Consider the following 20,585-nt stretch of genomic DNA (forward strand, 5'->3'; position numbering starts at 1 on the left):
AGCTGTCAAATAAATGCAGCGGAGTAAAAAGTACAATATTTACCATTTGAAATGTAAGCGGCATGAAATGGAAATACGGAACAAATTTCTACTTAAGAGCAGTACTTGAGTAAATGTACTTAGTTACATTCTACCACTGGTTATCTGCATCAGTGTTAGTGACTCAGAAGCTTAACCAAAGTTTTCCACAAAAGAGCATGATAAAGTTAAAGGGATAATGATAAATGTTGGTTTCAGAGTGCTTACAACCGACAACCAGACAACCACATGTTGCTGTTGGGAAATGCAGTGCAATGTTCGCACACACATACTGTACGTGCATACATAATAGAAAGTGAGTAGATTAGGATCCTTAACCAGCTTCAGATTGAGGTCAATGAGATCTGTCAGGTGAAACTGCAAAGCTCTGTAAGCACTTCAGAGCTCACCCTTCAGTCTGCTATATCCTATGAGAAATGTCAGTATGTCTTTCTTGTTTCTTCTTTCTATGTGTGGACTGGGAGCTGAGGGGTCTGCTTATTTACTTCAGTCACCCCATTTGCTATGGTTGTTCTGTGTGGAGTAGAGAGTTCTTTTGTTTTAATCCCTCTAATCGACCTCTTTGCAAACACACGTTGCAAAAACATTTAAGACCACATCAGACTTCATTTCTATTTTGGTTCTGATATGAGATGAATCTAGTTGGGAGTTCCCAGCGATAGCACCAGGTAATTTAGCTTTACGTGCTTCTCTTTTAAAGGCACCTAAGAACGGCATTGAGAGATAAGCACTTGAGCCGATGTTCATCTTCCGCTGAGCACAGCAAAGTCCCCCTAAAGGTTAGATCACTCCTACACTGATGTATGTCTGCTTCTCCCCACACCTTCGCTCTGCCCTAAAACACCCCTGTCCTTGCACTCCATTGGCCCTCCTCAGTCAGGTGGGTAAAGGATGCCCAAAATCCTCTCCTAAGACAGGAAAATACTCAAACATTCTCCAGTGTTTGCTGCAGGCAGTTGACGCATCAGCTGCGCAGTTGACAGCACCGGTAGGAAAGTAGGCGATCACCTAGGACCTACTCCCATTTTTCCTGACACTTGGCTTTTGAGCAGAGGGGCCCCAAGCCAGGAAGAGTAGGATGGGGGCTGGAGCGAGCGCTGAGGACAAACGCTCCAGAGAGCTGGAGAAGAAGCTGAAGGAGGATGCCGACATAGATGCCAGAACTGTCAAGCTGCTGCTGCTAGGTAAAGACAGTTGAGCTGGATAACAGGGAACCTCATCATCATGGTCATGGTCAAATTTAAGGGCCCCATAAGGCCCCTTGGTGAGGCTATTTTTTATGTTAAGTCCTGCAAGAGAAATAGACCCTATCTGCCTATGGGACATAATTGTAGCATTAAGTCTCTTGTAAAAAGTTTTTTTTTATCTTTCATACACTTTATAAATATCAACACAAAAAGATCTTGGTGACTGAGGTTATGATCTGAATTACCTAATTCTAGCTAAATCTGCTTCATTTTAAAAATGTTAAATGAACTCTGATGAATACAAGCAATGTGTTTGAGTCAGGTAAAAGCTTAATGTCATTGAATTGCTGAGACACTTATAATCACTCAACTCAATCCCTTGTTAATCCTGAAACAACAGGTCCTCAACACAAAGGGCTTAACCCTGAAGGACACAGATACCATACTGCCCATCTCAAATAGGGCCTGTGGCTGTAGCATTGAAGTGCAATAACCTAAATATACCACATGCACTATTTAGTTAGCTGATTGAGATGGAAAATGTGTTTTTTATAAATACTTTACATTTTTTAATTTTAATAATTTTTCAATTTAAGGACCAACACATTCTGTATACCACTATATCTGTATCTATATTATTCATAATAATGTTGGATTTAAAAGCACACAATACAGTAATACAGTAATCTGTTCTGAATGTCTGTCAGGTTGTTACAGATACTTTTTCACGCTCAGCTTCATCATCTCCTCATGACAATGTAGGTCAGGGACAGGAAAAGTTTCCCCTGACATCAGCTTTGAACAAGATTAGACCTGAAGTAAGAAGTATTATGACCTGTTGGGTTCCTCTTTCTGATAAATGCCACAAGGTCACCTGCAGTTAATCTCAGTCTCCTATCAATTAAAGCAAAACATGAATAAAACCACAAAAACTGTTGTTAAGAGGAAATCATGTTTCTCTAAAGTTGTTAAAAATGTTGAAAATGTATTATTATGAATTTATAACTACATTTAACGTGTTTTTCTTCTTTTACAGGTGCTGGTGAATCAGGAAAAAGCACTATCGTCAAACAGATGAAGTGAGATAATTTGACTTTGCATCTAAGCAATGTCTCATTCCCTTTCTGACTGTAAATCACATACTAATACTGTACTCTCTCATCAGAATTATCCACAAAGATGGTTACTCACTTGAAGAATGCTTGGAGTTCATTGTCATTATCTACAGCAACACCCTGCAGTCCATCATGGCTATTGTGAAGGCCATGAACACACTCAATATTAGTTTTGGCCACGCTGACCAGCAGGTATTAACAGCTCACATAGACTTCAATGTGTTTTGCGTTGACTCATTTCAGGTTTCTAGCTGAGAACTAAACATGTGTCCCCCTCTGTCCTCCTGCATTCACCCTGCAGGATGATGCCAGGAAACTCATGCATCTTGCAGACACCATTGAGGAAGGCACCATGCCTAAAGAGCTGGCAGACATCATTTTGCGCCTGTGGAAGGACTCTGGCATACAGGCCTGCTTTGACAGGGCTTCGGAGTACCAGCTCAACGACTCAGCTGGATAGTAAGAAAACCTGCTTAGATTTAAAATTGTTGCAAAGTCTCACATTGGTGTTTGTTATTGAATTAATTGTATTTTCCCCTCAGCTACCTGAGTGACTTGGAGCGACTGGTCCAACCAGGCTACGTGCCCACTGAGCAGGATGTGCTGCGATCAAGAGTGAAGACCACTGGTATCATCGAGACCCAGTTTTCCTTCAAAGATCTCCATTTCAGGTGATTCAGTGTGGCATTTCTCAAGAGGACTGCACCATAACTCACGATCAGTGCTCCCACTATGCTCGATTTCAGTCATAAAGATAACATGCTTCTGTTTCCATACAGAATGTTTGATGTGGGTGGCCAGAGGTCAGAGAGGAAGAAGTGGATCCATTGTTTCGAAGGTGTCACCTGTATCATCTTCATTGCAGCTTTGAGTGCCTATGACATGGTGCTGGTGGAGGATGATGAAGTGGTATGATAACATTTATATTTCACACTTAATACTCTATTTGTGTCTTATCCAAAAAGGATTTGGTAAAACTAAATTTCGACAACGCACATTTTTCTTTCAGAATCGAATGCACGAAAGTTTGCATTTGTTCAACAGTATCTGCAACCACCGCTACTTCGCTGCCACCTCCATTGTACTCTTCCTCAACAAGAAAGATGTGTTCATTGAGAAGATCAAGAAGGCTCATCTCAACATGTGCTTCCCCGAATATGATGGTGAGGTCACCAAAACACACAAATTGCAGTGCATTTAAGGACGATAAAAAGTGACAAACTAATTAAATTAGCCGCTTTCATTTTCATTAAGGCCCCAACACTTATGAGGATGCTGGTCACTACATCAAAATGCAGTTCTTGGACCTGAACTTGCGTCGAGACGTCAAGGAAATCTACTCTCACATGACCTGTGCCACAGACACAGAGAACGTCAAGTTTGTGTTTGACGCTGTAACTGACATCATCATCAAAGAAAACCTGAAAGATTGTGGTCTCTTCTAAGAGCCACGCTGAGACGCCCAATGACGGTGAGTAAAGTTTGCACAGTATCGTAACGATGATTCAAATTTGCGGACCAGCTGATTAAGCAGCGTGTCTTTTCTTTGTTTTCTACAGGGTGATGTTGTAGCCCAGTCACATTCCACTAATCCCTTCATACTGAGGACTGAAGATGAAAACCATCCCCTCAAACAGCCATCCTCAAACCAGTGAACGCAAAAAATAAAAATGTAATTTGTTGTGTTCAAAACCAAGTTGTAGCTTTGACCAAAGACTTCAGGTCAACTGAGACCAGAAGAAAGTTCTTAAGTCAGAAAATCCTGTACAGATTTCACACGAGTTGAATTTTAGTCAAGCTAACTTCTCTCTTGAGTCTTTTGAAATCGTCTTTGGGAGGGCTATGCAATCTGTAGTTAAGACATCAAAAGCTTCTGTCAGCATAAAGTGATTTTTTCTGACATGTACTAATGAATAGATGTCAAGCTTATGCATTGTCTCTATGCTCTAGTAACTGGTCAGTATACAGCCAAAAAGCAAACAAGAGGGCCTCACCACCTGCAGACGCACTTCAACTTTTGTTAGAGATTTAAAAAGAACTTGTCGCTAGAAATGGCTTTTACATGCAGAAACTCACACAATTCAAACAGGTAACAAAAAAAAACAAAAATTTCTAAGGAGAGTGTTAGAAAATTTTACTTTTTGCAGTAGTTGAAAAGGGCCAGTGTATATAATTAAAATGTTTTCCATATAGTGTGGCGATACCATGTGGATCTATAACACTGTTGAGTGGTAGATGTAATATAATTAAAAATCCTTGTCTAAAAGTTAAATGAATCTACGGGCCTTTGAGTCGATTTATCTTGTACAGTAACCAATAACTGTAAACCTTGACTAAACCTATTAAAGCTTCTGTAGAAAACTGAGTAGTTTTCCATTTTTCACAAATAAAAATCAACAGAGCAATATCTTGTTCATACGTCATTTATTAATTTTACAGAATATTTCATGACTTCTAGAATTATAAAACCAGTCACGTTTAGGATTGAACAGCATTTGCCTTTAATTTTAGTCAGATTAAATTAATAGTTTCAGTTTTGGGGAAATACAATGATTCACTTTCTTTCAGAGAGTCAGATGAAAAGATCAATACCACTTTCATGTCTGTACCGTAAATAGCAAGATACTGCCAGCAGCGGGTTAGTTTACTAAAATCTACTCATAATCATCTCTAAAGTTCACAAATTATATCTTATTCAAATTAATTAAAAGGAGCTAGAACATGTTAATTAGTGAGTTTAGAGGTGCTTGTAGATGGATTTTGTTAGCATTGGACAGAGCCAAGCTGGCTGACTACCCTTGTCTTTGTGCTAAGCTAGGCTAACCTGTTGCTAGCAGCAGCTTAATATTGGGACCCATTTTCATCAAATTTGCGTAATTAACAATCCAATTTATTTTAATGTGTTTTATTAAATAAAATTAACACCATACATTTGACCTGTGCATGCGCGTAAGAGACCTGCAGGAACAACAATTTAAATTTCTGAGCAAACATTTGCCATCTGCGTTCTAGTCTTGCTCACAAATCATAATCACCAGATACCCAGACTGGTATGTGGTATCGATCTTGTCCGTGTATTTCCCATAATGTTTAACTATTCCTTTAAAGGTAATCTGGTACAAAGTGGCTGGGATTATGTTAGCCAGTTAGAAAACTCAGAAATATCATTCCTATGGCCTGGAGCAGTTCACACAACAATTGAGAATATGAACAGCTGTCTCCCAAAGCCAAAGAAGATGCCAATGTTGTGGTGTAAGGGATCCATGCAGCCTGAAGCTCTGAGCTTTACTTACGTACACTCACACAGGATGTTTGGTAAGAGATGAACCAGTCCAGAATATATACTTCAGTTGAGCTGTACATGAATCAAATCTCACCGTTAAGGGGACAGCATACACTTTTTCTTTCTGCGTGGAACAATAATGAATATTCACAGTACAACTGTACTTTAGTTCAGTGCAGTTATTCTTTGACCTCAGATAACCAAGTTAAGACTATCCTAAGACATTTCAAGAAAGTTTTATTTTTTATGAAAGCATTCATTGATTTTTGTTTTTCATTTAAACCCTGAGTTCTCACCACATGACAATTAATAGGTATGTTGATGTGCAATTAAGAGAAACATAAAGAAACAGTAAATGGCAACTTCCATCTACTCTAAACAAGAATAAACTATTTGTAGTAAATACGTCAGACAGAAAAAAATAGTGAAAAACACATTTTCACTCATTAACATTAAAAAATACATTTTATGGCTTGTTTCGTCATGTCTTAAAAAAAAAAAAACGCGGATGTCATAATCGGTGTAAAACTGTATACACATGGAATGACGCCAATTGTGCAATATCAACAGTGGCTCCAAAAATACTTGACAATGTTATGCACAACTAATATGCACTGTAGAGGAGAAGAAAAAACTGAAGGCACTTTAAAAACAGCAAGAGTCACCCTGAACCTCTCTCACTGCCGTTATCTGTTAATGTGCAGCCCTTATGTGAAAGCACAGAACTAGTCAAGTGAATAAACTGAGAAGAGGCACTAATCATCATGTTTAGAGAGATACTTTTCGACGTGAGTGTTTTTATAGGCTATGCATTTTACATATGTGTGGCTAGATGGCACTGTTCCCATAAACACATAATTATGATTCACAGCTCAGCTGTAATTTCAAATATGCACACATATACACACACACAAACACACACACACACACACACACTCATACCTGAACACCTCAACAGACATTTTTTGCTCCACATAGTAATTTTAAAACCACTTACACAACCTCCTCATTTTGTAGGCGAAAGATTGTTCGCCTTTGACTTAATGCAGCAAGTGAAAAAGTTGCTTTCTCAGGTTTTGCTTTCGTACCAGTTTCCTGAGCAGCAGAACAGACGGGACGAGGATTCTGAGCAACAGCGGATCCGTTTTAATCTCACTGCATCTGCACCCGAGGGTGTGTGTGCCGAAGGCTTGTTCTTGCCAGTGTCACCACATGCATCCTCTTAACTCAGTAAAGTCCCACCATGTGATCGATCTGCCTCATGTAGGCGCTCTTTAGTGGCAGAGAGTACCGCTGCTCCTCTGAGATCCTGTTGCACTGCAGAATGAGAGAAATAGGAAAAATTCATTCATCATAGCATTGTGTTTTAAGAAAAGGTAATGTTACATATGACACTGTAAACAGTGAGGTGGACTGGGTCTTACATTGCTGATGTTGCTAAGCCGGTTGTTTGGCTCACTTTCTGTCAGCACTCCCTCTTCACAAGGAAACAAGTCATTCCACTGTTTCTCCCTGAAGAGCTTGTCTATAGGCACAACGTGGCCCTCTGTGGTGAAGATGTACTTGTTATCAGATTTGTGAAGCGGGTTGTCCTCATCAAACAGCTGCAATGCAAGTGAGAAATGTCTGAATTTTATTTTGACAATGGCTGGGTGACACAAACAAAATTTAAAATGAGGATACCTCGGCATTAATATTGTGACAACATTCAGAAGATAATCAATAGTGTTAATTATAGATATTATAATAATAATCAATTTATGATGATTTCAGTAATTTATCTGTTTTATATTGTTGTGAATTGTGAATTAAGTATCCATGGGTTTGCAACTGCTGGTTCGAACAAATCAATCAATTTTAGGATGCTACCTTGAGCTCAGTTAATATGTTAATGAGTGAATCCATTGATTGAAAAAAATATGACTTAATCTATTCTAAAAAAATATATTAATTGTAACAATAATTTAAAATATAACAATTTAGGAAAAGGTTATAATGAACTTTTTGCTTAGCTACAATAGTCTAGTTTAATAAATTGTACCAGTTAACTGTACTCCAGGCTCTAAGTTTAATTCCAGGAAAATACAAGTTAGTCTATTACAATAGCTTGTATAACAGTGACCCAAACTTTATATCACATTATGCTCTCAAATCATGAGGTCACATAAATATATAACATTAATACGGCTGCTACCTTGGCCCGGCCTCTCTAGTAAAAGAGAGTTTTGATCTCAATGGGACTTCCTGGTAAAATGAATAAATAAAAATATACAATAAAGCTATATCTCTGACATGCTCAGGTCATGGCTTACCAGATAAAGGTATTTGCATGTCTCACTGAGGAAGAAGCTCTCCATACGATCTTCTTTGGATTTGTCCACAACATGGTGGAGAGTGGCATACCCACATCTGCAAATGACACAGCTCGGCTTAAAGTAGACATATCCAAGTATCGTAAAACTCCCCCCAAAAAAGCACAATACTGTATGATCCCCACCTGACTTTGGCATTTTTCTCAAGGCTCTGAAGAATATCCATTCCAACGTGCAAATAGAAAGGATTTTTGGTCGCCTGTGGGAAGTGAAGAAGAAGAAAAGACCCCATGAGTAAAAGATAGCATACAACAAACCACCAACACTAATTAATTACGACAGGTCAGAACTGTTACCTGGTACAGCAGATAGGTCGACTCTACCAGCTCTGGTCTTAAAGGGTAGAAGAGCACATCGGGAGCCTGCAGCTGCCAGTTGTATCTCTCTGGCAAAGCCCCGAAGCGCTTCCAGATGGCATAGTAGAAGGCGTGCAGGCAAATTGCATTATCTACATCACCATTCAGCACCTAGTATACAGAGTGGAACCGCCTACTTTTAGTTAAACACAACACAGATTTCACCTTATGTGTCACAGCTTAAAGTGCAAAATCTAACCTGCAGCCCAGGAAAAAAGGCCTGAAGGGAGTCAATCCAAGTGTTCATTATCTCACCGCTGAACATGTTCACATTAACATAGAGAGGTGGATCACCCTCTCCTTCATTACATGACTCTCTCCTGGAAAAACACAGAGGCAGAGGAGGTTTCACAATACGTCATACTACTCTGTCAGTTATGTCCCTATTATCAGCAGTTGCTGAGGAGGAAGAAAGTGTTACTGTGTGGCTCTGTGTGAATGCAGATGTCCCATCATACGTCTCGTGACTGCCACAAGTGTCAGAATTCAACTTTCCACATCCTTCAGTAAGAAAAAGAATACTGAAAACAGTCAGCAGTTTCATTTCCTCTTTGTTTGGTGCCAATCTCAGACTCATTTACATGGCTGCAAAAGTTTTTTGTTTCAGGTGCAACCTTGCGTGAATCTTCCTATTGCCGCCAACACGCCCAGTTACTTTTACACAAGCTGCAGTGTCACATTCTTTCAGTGCGGGACTCACCCTCTTCTCATGTGGTTCTGAATGCTTTCATAAGCAGCTTGGAACATCTTGTAGTCCTCTTTTTCACCAAACAGGATGTATGATTTGAGCAAATACTCATAGAAGGAGTCCATACCAGCTCCCAGACCGCTCTGCTTGCCAACCCACTGGCCGGTTTGGATATTAACAACATTCCCTAAAGAATTACAGAGAGAAAGTAAAGTTTATGATGACCGCAGACATCATATTTACATGTCGTAGACTTACCATTCTGAGTAAAAGTTTACATTATAAGCTGTGTGTACCTAACAGACCGGTTTCGTTGCTCCTCAGGCTCCACAGAGCTCTGACAGCTCGTCTGGCGACCCACTCAAACGTGGAATCTCCAATCAAGCGGCTCAAAATCCCAAACTCCACCAGCAAGGACCCAGCTCCTGCAGTACAAGTCTCATTGATGCTATCAGGAGGAACTCCGGTCTTCAGGTTCACCTGCATTTAAGATACAAATCAATAAAGATGCTGAGTGACATTTTTCATGGTTGGCGTCTTCATCGTCACAACAGTCTCACTCACCCTGGGGTAAGGAATGCCCGTGCTGGTGTTCTCAAAGGCCGGCAGCAAGCGGACAGCCAAGTCATGAGCCAAGTGAAGCAGCTCGTTATCGTAACCCTCTAAGCCCACCTTGCCAAAAGGATGTTTTGGGTCTGTTAGCAGGATGTGAGATGAGATAAGGCCTCCCAAGATTCTTCAGAGAAAAGGGGTTCCACACAGCAACATATTAATATCAGTATCATGACATCTGTTTACCCATTGTAACTCACATGTCAAATTGTTGACCATAGACATTCACATCAGTATCACTGGTAACACCTGTGTTGACCCTACTATTTCCTGTCAAAATGGCCGCTGTGAAAAAGGTCTATTCATTTTTTAAAATCATTTCAAACTGAATTTAAAAGTCCAATTGAGCGCTACAGAAGTAATCATGATCACATTCAAGATTCTGACTTTCACTTACAATTAAACTTGATCAGGTGCAAAACTGATGGGTTGTTTTCAGAGTGCCTGCTTTACTTTTTAAAGTTCATTAAATCAATCATATACATACTATAAGCTAATTGAGTGTAGCTGAATATTATTTAAAAAGCAAATCATAAATTTGATGTAGTGAAATTCAAGATCGATATAAGACAGATGAAGCAGTTCTCTGGAGTGTTTGACAAGATTTTTTTCTTGAAATCTGAAATAGTTAAGAGTTCTGAGAATGTCGTCAACTCAAATGAATATCAAATACATGAAATAGTAGCAACATTTGTACCTGATGTTTGCCTCAAAAACTTGCACAGTTGAGTCTTTGTCAAAAGACACAGTTTCTATAACCAGCTTGACAGCTCTCTGGAACTCTGTCACATTGCCGAGCACCTGCAGAGAACACCACATTATATAACTTCAGTATACCATATCAACAAGCTTCTTTGGTCACACAACAACTAAGTGGCTTCCAGGTATTTTGCTCAAATTCTATTTTTATCATTATAGAAACTATTGAAAACGCTAAACCATCCAGTTATAACTTCATAAAAGAGTCCAGTGCAATAAATAACTCTCACAGAAAATATTTTGGCAATATTTTCTAATTCAGGATACTGTTTAGGATTATGGATTCTGGATCTGAGCACAGGACAAAGAGACACCTTGGGTTTAAACACAGTAACACTTGTACCTACAGGCAGTAGAGACTCTGCTCCATCTGACTCCGTGTCAGGGGAAGTTTTGGTTGAGGTAGAAAACACACAACTTACAACACAGGAAGTGCAAACCACTGTGCTACTGAATGGAGAACAAAAGTGATGTTAGGACCATGTAAAAACCTCTGCTTAAAGTTAATATATTGCCAAATGCCAACACTAAACAGAAGGTGAACACAGGGCTCAAAATGAAAACCCTCAGTCTCCCACAACTGTCCCAAATTCTAATTTGTGCCCCAGACTTTGTCTCAAATCTAAGTTCTTTTTGTTTCATTCCACATAATGAATATAGTTTAATAACTTTGTTTCAATAAATCATTCTGGTCCACCGTGTAAGTTCTGCTAGTGTGGGCCAGTTGGCAGTGGCAACACTGGTCTCTCTCTTTTTTTTTTTTTACCCCTGCCTGCACAGATTCTTCCAACTTTATCTCTATAAGAGCAATGAAAACGGAATAACTGTGCTCAGTCTGCAGGACATTGTCTAACATAAAGACACAGTTACTGATACAACTTACCAGTAGGGTGTCTAAGGTGTCAATCAGTGTAAGGGAATAGTTCCCCAATACATCATTTATGTTGATGTTTGACCTGAAATGAAACAGGGAAACGGACTCAGTGGTGTTGTGCAAAAAGGGGGAGAAATTATCAACAGATCACAAAACAGGGAACATTTCACATCACAGAGTGGAGTGTCTGAATGAAACAGCAACAGAAACAGCACACTAAACTTCCTGATATCACACCACAAAGTGTGGTTGTTTGCCCTCATTACATGATTATTATCAGCACATGATTATTTTCATTATCGATACATCTGCAGATTATTTACTCAAATATATATTATTAAATATGACATGGAACAGCAGGAAAGGAATCACGAATGATGATGAAGTAATTAGCTTCAACTGAAGACATTTGACATTTCAAAATCTCTCTTTCTGCTATGTGAATGAAGGAATGTTGATGGATAACATTGTTGAGTCCGCAGCTGCAGATGATAAAGAATGTTTTTTAATCAATCACAGGACAATATTAGATACATATTTAACTGAAAATGCGCATCTAACGAGGAGCAGCATTTATCATCTTGGGGTGCTCACTTTTGTGAATCGAAAGCTCTTCCAGTGATGTTTTCCGATCCTTTTTGCACCATAAACGGAAAAGCGGTCATATCTGAAAACCTTGGCACAAGCATAACTACCAGCATGGCTAGATAAACACTATGGCTTTTTGGGTATTTGAGTGACCTGTTTTTACATGACTAAATTAGCTTCTGTGAGAACGGGATCTTATTTCACATCTTATTCTCAGTTTACTTTGTACGCAAACTGGACAACAGTTGACCCTGAAAATCTAGGATAACAGTATGGGGAGTGAAACTTTTGATTAGATCGCATGTTGTAGTGTAATTCTAGTCTTTCAGTTTCAGTGTTCAGCACATGGGAATAATATGGACAGGTGTAGCTTTCAGCTATACTCTTACAAACTCAAAAAGACCGAACCATCCCCAAAACCTGAAAGACAAGAATTACAACAGCATTCTCTTGGAAATGGGTTTGCAAAAACTTTACCTGAAACTTGCTGGACTTTCACTATAATTACACACACGCCTTTCTTTTTGTCTTTTTACAGATTTTTTTTTAGGTTTATTCCTTGGGTCGTACTAAACAAGCAATTTGAATACGTCACCTAGCGCTCTGGGGAATGTGATGGACATTTTGCATTATTTCCTGACATTTAATAAACTAAATAATGAAATTATTCAATAATCAGCAGATAAATTGATGATAACATAATCATTATTTGAAATCCTAACGTCTTTTTCTAGAGATACACAATAATAATGGGGATGAAAGCCAGAGTATGTATGTGAAGTTGTTTGATTAACTTTCCTAGAAAATAATAAATGAACATTTGAAGCATCAGAACTGTTGTTGTATTATTGTTATAAACAATAGTAATGTCAGATTATCAATCTTTGCTCACTACATCTCAGCCTTTCTCACCCTAAACTATGGGTTATGAACTTCTTTTTAAAATACAAAAATGTGAAGTTATCAGTTACCTTACCGGTATCAGCCATGACAAGCAGGTAATTATTGTTTATCACATCGGCTCCATATCCTGCATCCCTATTTTTGTTTATTTTTGTCTTCATTAGATTACATATTTCAGTATTAACAGTTCCTTAATGTGTCATACAGCCCCTGGGACCCCCATAAAGACCCTTTGTGAAGTGATCCCAGTTTGGGACCTGCTGTACAGTCTGAAGCACAACGTGTCCATTACTGAGCAGCAGTGGGCAGCACTGAGAGCAGCAGGATTACACTACCAGCTAATATGATTACAAACTAAATGCAAATAGCCCGGTCTGCAGAGGACAGTTAGGATGTAAATGTCTGTCCAGCAGGTGTCTGTCAGTCAGCACAGCTTTGAATGACTCACGGGTTTAGCACGTCTGGTCCCCTCCCCTCACAGTCAATGGGATTCAGCTCGTCCTCGGGAAAGGCATATTTCATGTAATTGTCATATCCGAAATAGAACATTTCTTTGGCCATGTCCTTCATTTTGGCTTTGAGTGTGTCCGGGAAGGTCCTGTATCTGCGGACGTACTCGTCCTTGTTGCCATCGAAGAAGCTCAGGTAGGATCTCTTGAGGGACTCCTCTCCCACCTTCGCACAGGTGCTCGCCGTCTCTTCATAGCTCTGCCCGTGTATTCGTTGAGACCACGAGCTGCCCCTCGGGTCGGTCCCCTTTTCCTCTCTGAATAACAAGTCTAATTTGTGCAAACTGAACCCGAGGTGGAAGTTGAACCCCCAGCTAACACTGGGTCCGAGTCCGAAGGCTAACCACAGCACACAGCTGAGGGAGAGTCTCAATACGACCAGACCGACTACTATTGACCTCCATTGCATCTTTGATCCGGATCGATGTTAAAACGCATAATTTAAGTCCACACACCTCCGAGGGGTGAACGAATGTGAAATCCTGTTAGTCAGGCTAAACTACAAGCACACAGAGGTTGTAGTGATTCCGCCTCACACGCTTCCTGTCAACAGAACCGCCCCTCCGAGATCCAGAGCTGTGATTGGCTCTTCCCCTGTGTCGTCATTAGAACAATCGCAGCGCGTTCGTCTCGTGATTGGCCGAGGAGCTGTCAATCACCTGGTCGCGTTTCGTGGCATTTCTGACGTGTCTGAATTGAACTTCTCCTCCAATAGAAAACGGCCACAAGAGTGAGATGTTCAGGGCTTTAAAAGTGAAACAGCTTTTGTTTAAGTTTTGGTTAACACATTTAAAATGACAAAGGCTGCCGGCTACATGACAATGTAATGATATTTTAATCTGCATTATTATGAGTGTTTGTAGCGTTTTGTAATAAGAGCCAAAGTGTTGGTTTTATTGGTGGCTAATGAATAATGTCCTAAAGATGTATAAACAGGTTATTAACCTATCCAATAACCAAAACCTTTTGGGTGGTTGTGAAAAATACTTCTGACTAGTTGGATCGTGTGACCTTCTTCTGGAAAATATTATTTTCCACAAATAAATATCCAATAACCTTATTTAAAAAAAAAACTGACTGTGAGAAAAACTTTTATGAACAGATTACCAACCGAAATGAGGTTTTCCCACAGAGATCTACAGCAGAAGGGCACCACCATTTTTATAAAAGACAACATTAAGAGCAAATGCCATATATTTAATTAGTGTGACACAAATCTATTGACTTATCACAACCACCTCAGTTACATAATACAGACTTGTCACTGTAGGTAAAGTGTGATGCAAATTTCATTAAAGATCATGCATAAGATAGATAGATATACTTTATTGATCCCAAGCTGGGAAATTGCAGTGTAGTAACATCAGGATCCTGGAACTAGCTCACCTGAAGTGAATGCAGTCGTTTTTAATGTTTTTATTACGCCTGTGGTTTTCCTGCTGATGAGGTTTTGTTTTTGATTGGTTTTTTTACCTGAGGCCACCAAACCACATAGTAATAAGAGTACAGTCTGCAGTTACACAGTCTTAGTATCTCTAATTTTCTATTTTCATAATACACTACTTTTATCTTTGTGCTGCCCTGCTCTTGTCTTTACATTGCTACTACTATTGCTATCACTTTGCATATTGGGGTTATAAAGGCAAAACACAAATTAAGTGATGCAATGTCATAATTATGCATTTGGACCACCTGCAATACTAAAATATAGCTTGTATGATTAATATGTTACACAACAAAACTTACATTTTTGCAAGAAGTACAGTTAAATATCAAAGATTATTTTCTTTTACTATTTTAGTATTTTTAAAGGGATATTTAAAGATCCATGGTAGACCTACACAGGTGTTTTCAATTGCCTGATTATAACTGTTGTCAGGACTGTGTGGGTGTGTATAACCTGAACTTGACTGACTCTCATGTAAGTTTTGTTGCAGCTATTATTAGTAAATGGAGTGTAGGTCAGTGGTTCTTAGCCTTTTAGGACCCTCGTCTTATAAGATTTGATTATTACATAACTGTTTATACTGTATTGACAGATTAACAGTAAAAAGTGTGAAACACAATACGTTTGTTCAGAACCCCCTCAAGGACCCCCACACTGCGAACAGCTGATTTAGGTGACCTAATAAGGTAATCCTTTGCATTGTGCCAACAAACATCAACCTGAGCAAAGGTCCTTATTTTCACACTGTGGGGGTATTTGAAGACTTACTCTAAAAATTGACCACACACAGACAGTTCGGTTCAAAATGAAAGGCTTACTTTTCTCAAAAGCCCCGCAACAATAAAAGAAATACCTTCTCAGTAACATGCCAAACATTTCTCATACACCTGCATACACTTATAGAGCGATTTGGTTCATAATTTGGTGTACAAATAACAGGACAATGTCTAAATTAAAAAGCATGCCTTTTTATTTTATGAAGTCTTTTTTTTTACTCTACCCATGTAGGCACACCTTGCACGCTGCTTTGCTTCAGAGGTGAGAGACATTGCACAAGGCACTTTGAATTCTGCCGCTCTCTCAGCCTCAAGGCAGCACAAAGAACATCATTCCACTGGGACTACTTACAAACAGAGGCCAATATGAACCACACAATCCCGTACAGCTTTACTTCTAGTACATTCAGACTTAAATAGAATTATATATTCATACACGCACATCTCACATCAGTAAAAATCATACTAGCTGGATATTTGTACAGACCTGTTTCAATTAACTTGCTTAAATGCACAATTTTCTAAAACAATGGACTCCTTGAAAGAAGAAAACCTGATGGAGCGAAAGGTGATGGCCATCGAAGACAATCACAGGGTGGAGCTCTACAGAAACAGGAAAACCTGGATGTTCACATCAGCCATCTTCTGGCATCATATCTGACTGTGTGAAGAACTTATTTTTTGTTATGTGAGGCCTGTTTGACTAATTCAGCCCTCACTTAAGAAGGGTGTTGTTGTATACCCAAGATTAGTGTTATAAACCACTGGGTATGATCAACCAGTTAATGCCTAAATGTTAAAAAGTAGATAAATTAGGTTCTTACTCCAAGTTAAAAGGAAACAGCTTTGCAGGACGTACAGAATAATGCCAATTGCATTCCTTAAATTTGGTATCAGAATCACATTTTTAGTAGTGCATTCTCAGGGTTTGTGAAATAATCACAAGGTGAAAAGGGGGAGAAACAGAATTTGTGTGAAACGAGCAGAACAGTGCAGCATGTGTGTTTAAGACTGTACATCGACGCAGCAGAGTGATGGGGTTGTGGCATGACAGTAACATGGCAAACACAGCTGGGAAACAACTCGTGCATTTTCAGCTCCTCCTGGATTTTGAGTGCTGGATGAGCCACTGAAGCGTGATATCTGGAATCAAAGAAACGTGCCGAGTCAGTCTGAGAATCAGTTTATGATTCAGGCATTTATACCTCACTTGCAACACAACATATGATACAATACATCCTACAGATTGAGCTACACAGAACCCCATTCAAACACTATAATCATGTTTGGTGCTTGCCATAATGATTGCCTTCACTTATACTGCAGGTTAAGACAAGAGTGGAGGTTTGGGGTCAGAAGTGACACAAGGAAACTCTGTTCTTAAACAAACAAACAAAAATAAATCAGTTTATTTACAGAGACCTCACAATTCCTAAATAGTATCTTTTTTAGTTTTCCTTTATAGAGTAAGTTCGAAGTACATTTTCAGGCCCAACCATTCCCTGCATTTATCTTCTCAGGCTGCATTTTGCCCCAAAAAACTGTGGATCACTTGCTGCTGTTTCTTTAAAGGGGCACTACAATGATTTTGTTTTGCACCATAACGTTTGGGGGACTCACATGAGATATTTTAAAAATGGTCAGAATCCAGAATAGCCAACTCCACCTGAGCCACAGAAGAAATTATACAACTGTACTCATAGGGTGAGTAGTACTCATGAAGAGTAAATTTCATATGTAATATCAGTGGAGTAGCCCTTTAAGTTTATTATTATGCGACCATCTCTTCTCTCATCTGGATTTTTTGGGCTGGACAGTAACACAAGACTGTTTACAGAGATTTGAGTAATTGTGATTAAAATATAAACCGTAAAAGTGCAATTAGGCTATTGATTTACAGTTTCTTTCATTAGCTTTGGCTCATTATTTAAAACACTTATAAACCGTAAGAGCAATTGTTACAACTGTTGTGTCAGTAAATTGGCCAATACCACCAAAATGTTTCAATGTTTTTGAGAAGAATGTCAGTCTAGCTGAATGCTATTGTGTTGCTTTTTAGATTCAGATTTCAACTGTAGGTAAAAGTTGTACAATACTGAAGTACACCGAAAAAGGGTATGCACATACGCATGTATACAGTACATTTATTTGTGTAGCAATGTGTTACATGTACTGTGAACAGAAAGTTAGCCTTTGATCTTTCAACTCATTACCCTCTGCCTATCTGGTTTATTTTATATAGAGCATGTATCAGTGTATTTTGTACAGTTTGAAGCATAGACAAGGGTATTATATTTTTCCTCAGTTGAGGTCATATACCATGTAATTTATCATGAAGGTTTTTCTTCATGTAGGTCGGTTAATCGGGATTGTATAGCTCTTTTTGTGGCTATGCATTTCTGGGCAGTCATACTTCCATTTTTACATCATCACACAGCTCATTGTTTTCATGTCTGTGGTCACACCTTTGTCATTACGAGAGGCTGCTTATGGGCGGCTCATTCACAGATGTATTTGATCATGCAATTATACTGTTTGCTGTTTGTGTTTTAAACCACACCTGTCAATAAATTGCCCTTTTTACTGACTGCACTACACTGATGATTGCTTAGAGCTCAAATGTGTTTGTTTTCCCTCAATAAATAAGAAGATATTTCTCTTTGAGTGTCAGGATCCTGATCATGAAAGTGGTGCAAATTCTAAGTAAGTAAAGCTTTATTTATATAGCACTTTTTAACACACACAGTTACAAAGTGCTTCACAAACACGCAATGACAAACTAATTGTTCAGAGATTTGAATTGCTTCAAAAAAATAATAACAATAATTGGGCCAAAGCAACAGAGAATAACTACAGTCATTAACTGCAACTCACCAATGTTGTCTTTCTCTTTGCAGGAAATTGAGTAGCAGCATATCTCTCTGTCCTGAATAGCCGCCAGGTTCCTTTGAAGTGAAAAAAGTGCATGAACAAATAAATATATATAAATATAAGTATAAGCATGCATTGAGACTGATCATCAATGTCATTCATCTGCAGCTCATCTCAGTTTAAAGTCTAAGCTCAACTCTCAGCACCTTTCTCACTTGACAGCAGAGGGAGCCACTTCCTTACAGTAAACTACCACTTAACACAGTTTAAATAATGGCTCAATTGTTGAGTGTCTATGGGATCAAATAACATAAGCATGATCCCATAGGTATTCAGAGATTGAGGAAAACGAAGCAACCAAACAAAGTCAGATTTTTTTAAGGGGGGCTTAAGGGGCGCCTGTTTCCATGTTTTGTCTGGGGGAGGTTTTGAAAACCCCATTGGAAATATATACAGACCAGCCAGATTTTAATAATATTCTGAAATTAAATTCCATTTTTTTCTTCCAGTAAAACTCTAAATAAGAATAAATACAGCCATTTTCATGACAAAAAGAGTCAGCAGTGCATTGTTGTACTTAACAAATGACAGAACTTAAAACTTCAAATTAAATACATTAAAAGGTATTTCCACCATTTTTCATACTCACATTTTCTCAATGAGCTGCTTTTCATCTAGAGCAGTGGGAAGATCCCTTTTGTTACCGAGTACCAAAACCTAAAAATACATTACATTTTAAATCTGCCACTGCAGCACTTAGTCATTAACAGAACTCTCTCTCACTCACACACACACACACACACACACACACGTTTTGCGTGTCTGGTCCAGGAATCACACAAATTTTCGGTTTTCAGTAGAAACTTACAGGAATTCCTTGCAACTGAGGTTTGTCTAATAAATTATGAAGCTCGTTTCTGGAAGCTTCCACCTTTTCTCGATCTGCTGCGTCAACCATGTACCTACAAATGACAACACAGAAACAACCCCCGAAACAATTAGTAAAATGTTACATACATTTACAGTACGGCTAATTTAACCCTAAGTGCTTGTTAAATGTATTCTCATTTCTTTTTCATACAAATTTGAGAATCAAAACTGAACCGGTCATACTCACACAATTGCATTAACTCCCCGACAGTAGCGCTCCCACATGCTCCTGAACCTTGGCTGCCCTCCTATATCCCAGATCTACAGAATTAAGGGCACATCATCCCATGATATTCATGTTTCAAATGTCATTAACAATGCTCAATAACTCCTAGTTACAGTCAACATACTTTGATGGTGACGTTTCCTTTGGTGACCTTCCTCATATTAAACCCGACTGTAGGGATCATGTCTTCACTGAAATGCCCAGACTGAAAGGAAAGACACAAATATAAGTAATCTTCTTATAAAACTGTGTGACTTTTGACTGAAAATATCGATTTATTGTAGAGAATGTGTGCAGGGTCGGACGGGCATATACACACATGTACGCAATTAATAAATAAGGTATAATAAAGTAGCATATAGCCACTTCACACACACATTTTAATCAGGCATGTTCCAGCCCAGTTAGAGGACAGAAAAACAAGTGTAACACTGTGATACATCCATATTAAATATATATATTATACTATTACAATATATAAGGATTTCTTAAGAAACACAGTCATGTTAGCAACAGAAAAAAATTTAGTATAACTATGACATACGCCATGGGATCTCTTGTACTACTACACTTTTACATACTTTTATTAATAAAAGAAGTCTAATACTGCTCATTACACAGTATTTAAGGTTTTAATAGTCTGCAATTTATGACTGTAAAAATCTAGTTTATGTGTAACTATGTCGAAACCTCTGAAAAAAAACAAACAAGCCAAATACTGTATCCCCCCCCCCCCCCAATGTTCAGGCTTTTTATATGCTATTTATCTGAACGAAGTAGAAGAAGACTAGAAAAAAAAGCCCACTTCAGAGGATCAGAATCAGTGGCGTTCCCCTTTAACATCAAAACTCACAAACAATGCTGTTTATATTCCTTCTCCCCACCCTCCTTTGAGCATGCATTGTCTGCTGTACGGTACGCACACACTTCACAGCACATGACTTGACAGAGTCACCTGACGAAGCTAAGTGGAAATGAGTGCGGTCTTATGACTGAGGAAGGAGGAACCACCCCCACTACAGCTACTGCTTGCTCTTTTTACTAGCTGAC

At 38.8% G+C, this 20,585-nt stretch overlaps 3 protein-coding genes across 3 annotated transcripts in view; 1 reads left to right on the plus strand and 2 right to left on the minus strand.

Annotated features, from left to right (window-relative positions):
• The first annotated feature begins 1,117 nt into the window (after window positions 1-1,117).
• Window positions 1,118-3,786, plus strand: gnat1 (guanine nucleotide binding protein (G protein), alpha transducing activity polypeptide 1). The gene is made up of 8 exons (XM_035661609.1): window positions 1,118-1,223; window positions 2,263-2,305; window positions 2,392-2,533; window positions 2,643-2,800; window positions 2,884-3,012; window positions 3,121-3,250; window positions 3,351-3,504; window positions 3,596-3,786. The coding sequence occupies exons 1-8, from the start codon at window positions 1,118-1,120 to the stop codon at window positions 3,784-3,786; spliced, it is 1,053 nt and encodes a 350-aa protein (XP_035517502.1).
• Window positions 3,787-4,669: 883 nt separating this feature from the next.
• On the minus strand, window positions 4,670-13,838 carry edem1 (ER degradation enhancer, mannosidase alpha-like 1). The gene is made up of 12 exons (XM_035661608.1): window positions 13,225-13,838; window positions 11,295-11,367; window positions 10,350-10,453; window positions 9,605-9,776; window positions 9,337-9,520; window positions 9,053-9,227; window positions 8,552-8,672; window positions 8,293-8,463; window positions 8,122-8,195; window positions 7,937-8,033; window positions 7,049-7,228; window positions 4,670-6,941 (listed from the first exon to the last, which is right to left on the minus strand). Exons 1-12 carry the CDS (start codon window positions 13,692-13,694, stop codon window positions 6,852-6,854), a joined length of 1,911 nt encoding a protein of 636 aa, XP_035517501.1. The 5' UTR covers window positions 13,695-13,838; the 3' UTR covers window positions 4,670-6,851.
• Window positions 13,839-15,680: 1,842 nt separating this feature from the next.
• Window positions 15,681-20,585, minus strand: part of arl8ba (ADP-ribosylation factor-like 8Ba) — a 12,918-nt gene continuing 8,013 nt past the window's right edge. The window contains exons 2-7 of the mRNA XM_035662271.1: window positions 19,660-19,740; window positions 19,497-19,570; window positions 19,248-19,341; window positions 19,029-19,096; window positions 18,383-18,453; window positions 15,681-16,651 (exon numbers count right to left, since the gene is read on the minus strand). Coding sequence (XP_035518164.1) covers window positions 16,602-16,651; window positions 18,383-18,453; window positions 19,029-19,096; window positions 19,248-19,341; window positions 19,497-19,570; window positions 19,660-19,740 — 438 coding nt within the window. The 3' untranslated portion in view covers window positions 15,681-16,601. The remainder of the gene's footprint in view (window positions 16,652-18,382; window positions 18,454-19,028; window positions 19,097-19,247; window positions 19,342-19,496; window positions 19,571-19,659; window positions 19,741-20,585) is intronic.

Source organism: Morone saxatilis, unplaced genomic scaffold (assembly GCF_004916995.1).
Source record: "Morone saxatilis isolate NCDOM2014 unplaced genomic scaffold, NCSU_SB_2.0 Contig18, whole genome shotgun sequence".
NCBI lineage: Eukaryota > Metazoa > Chordata > Actinopteri > Moronidae > Morone > Morone saxatilis.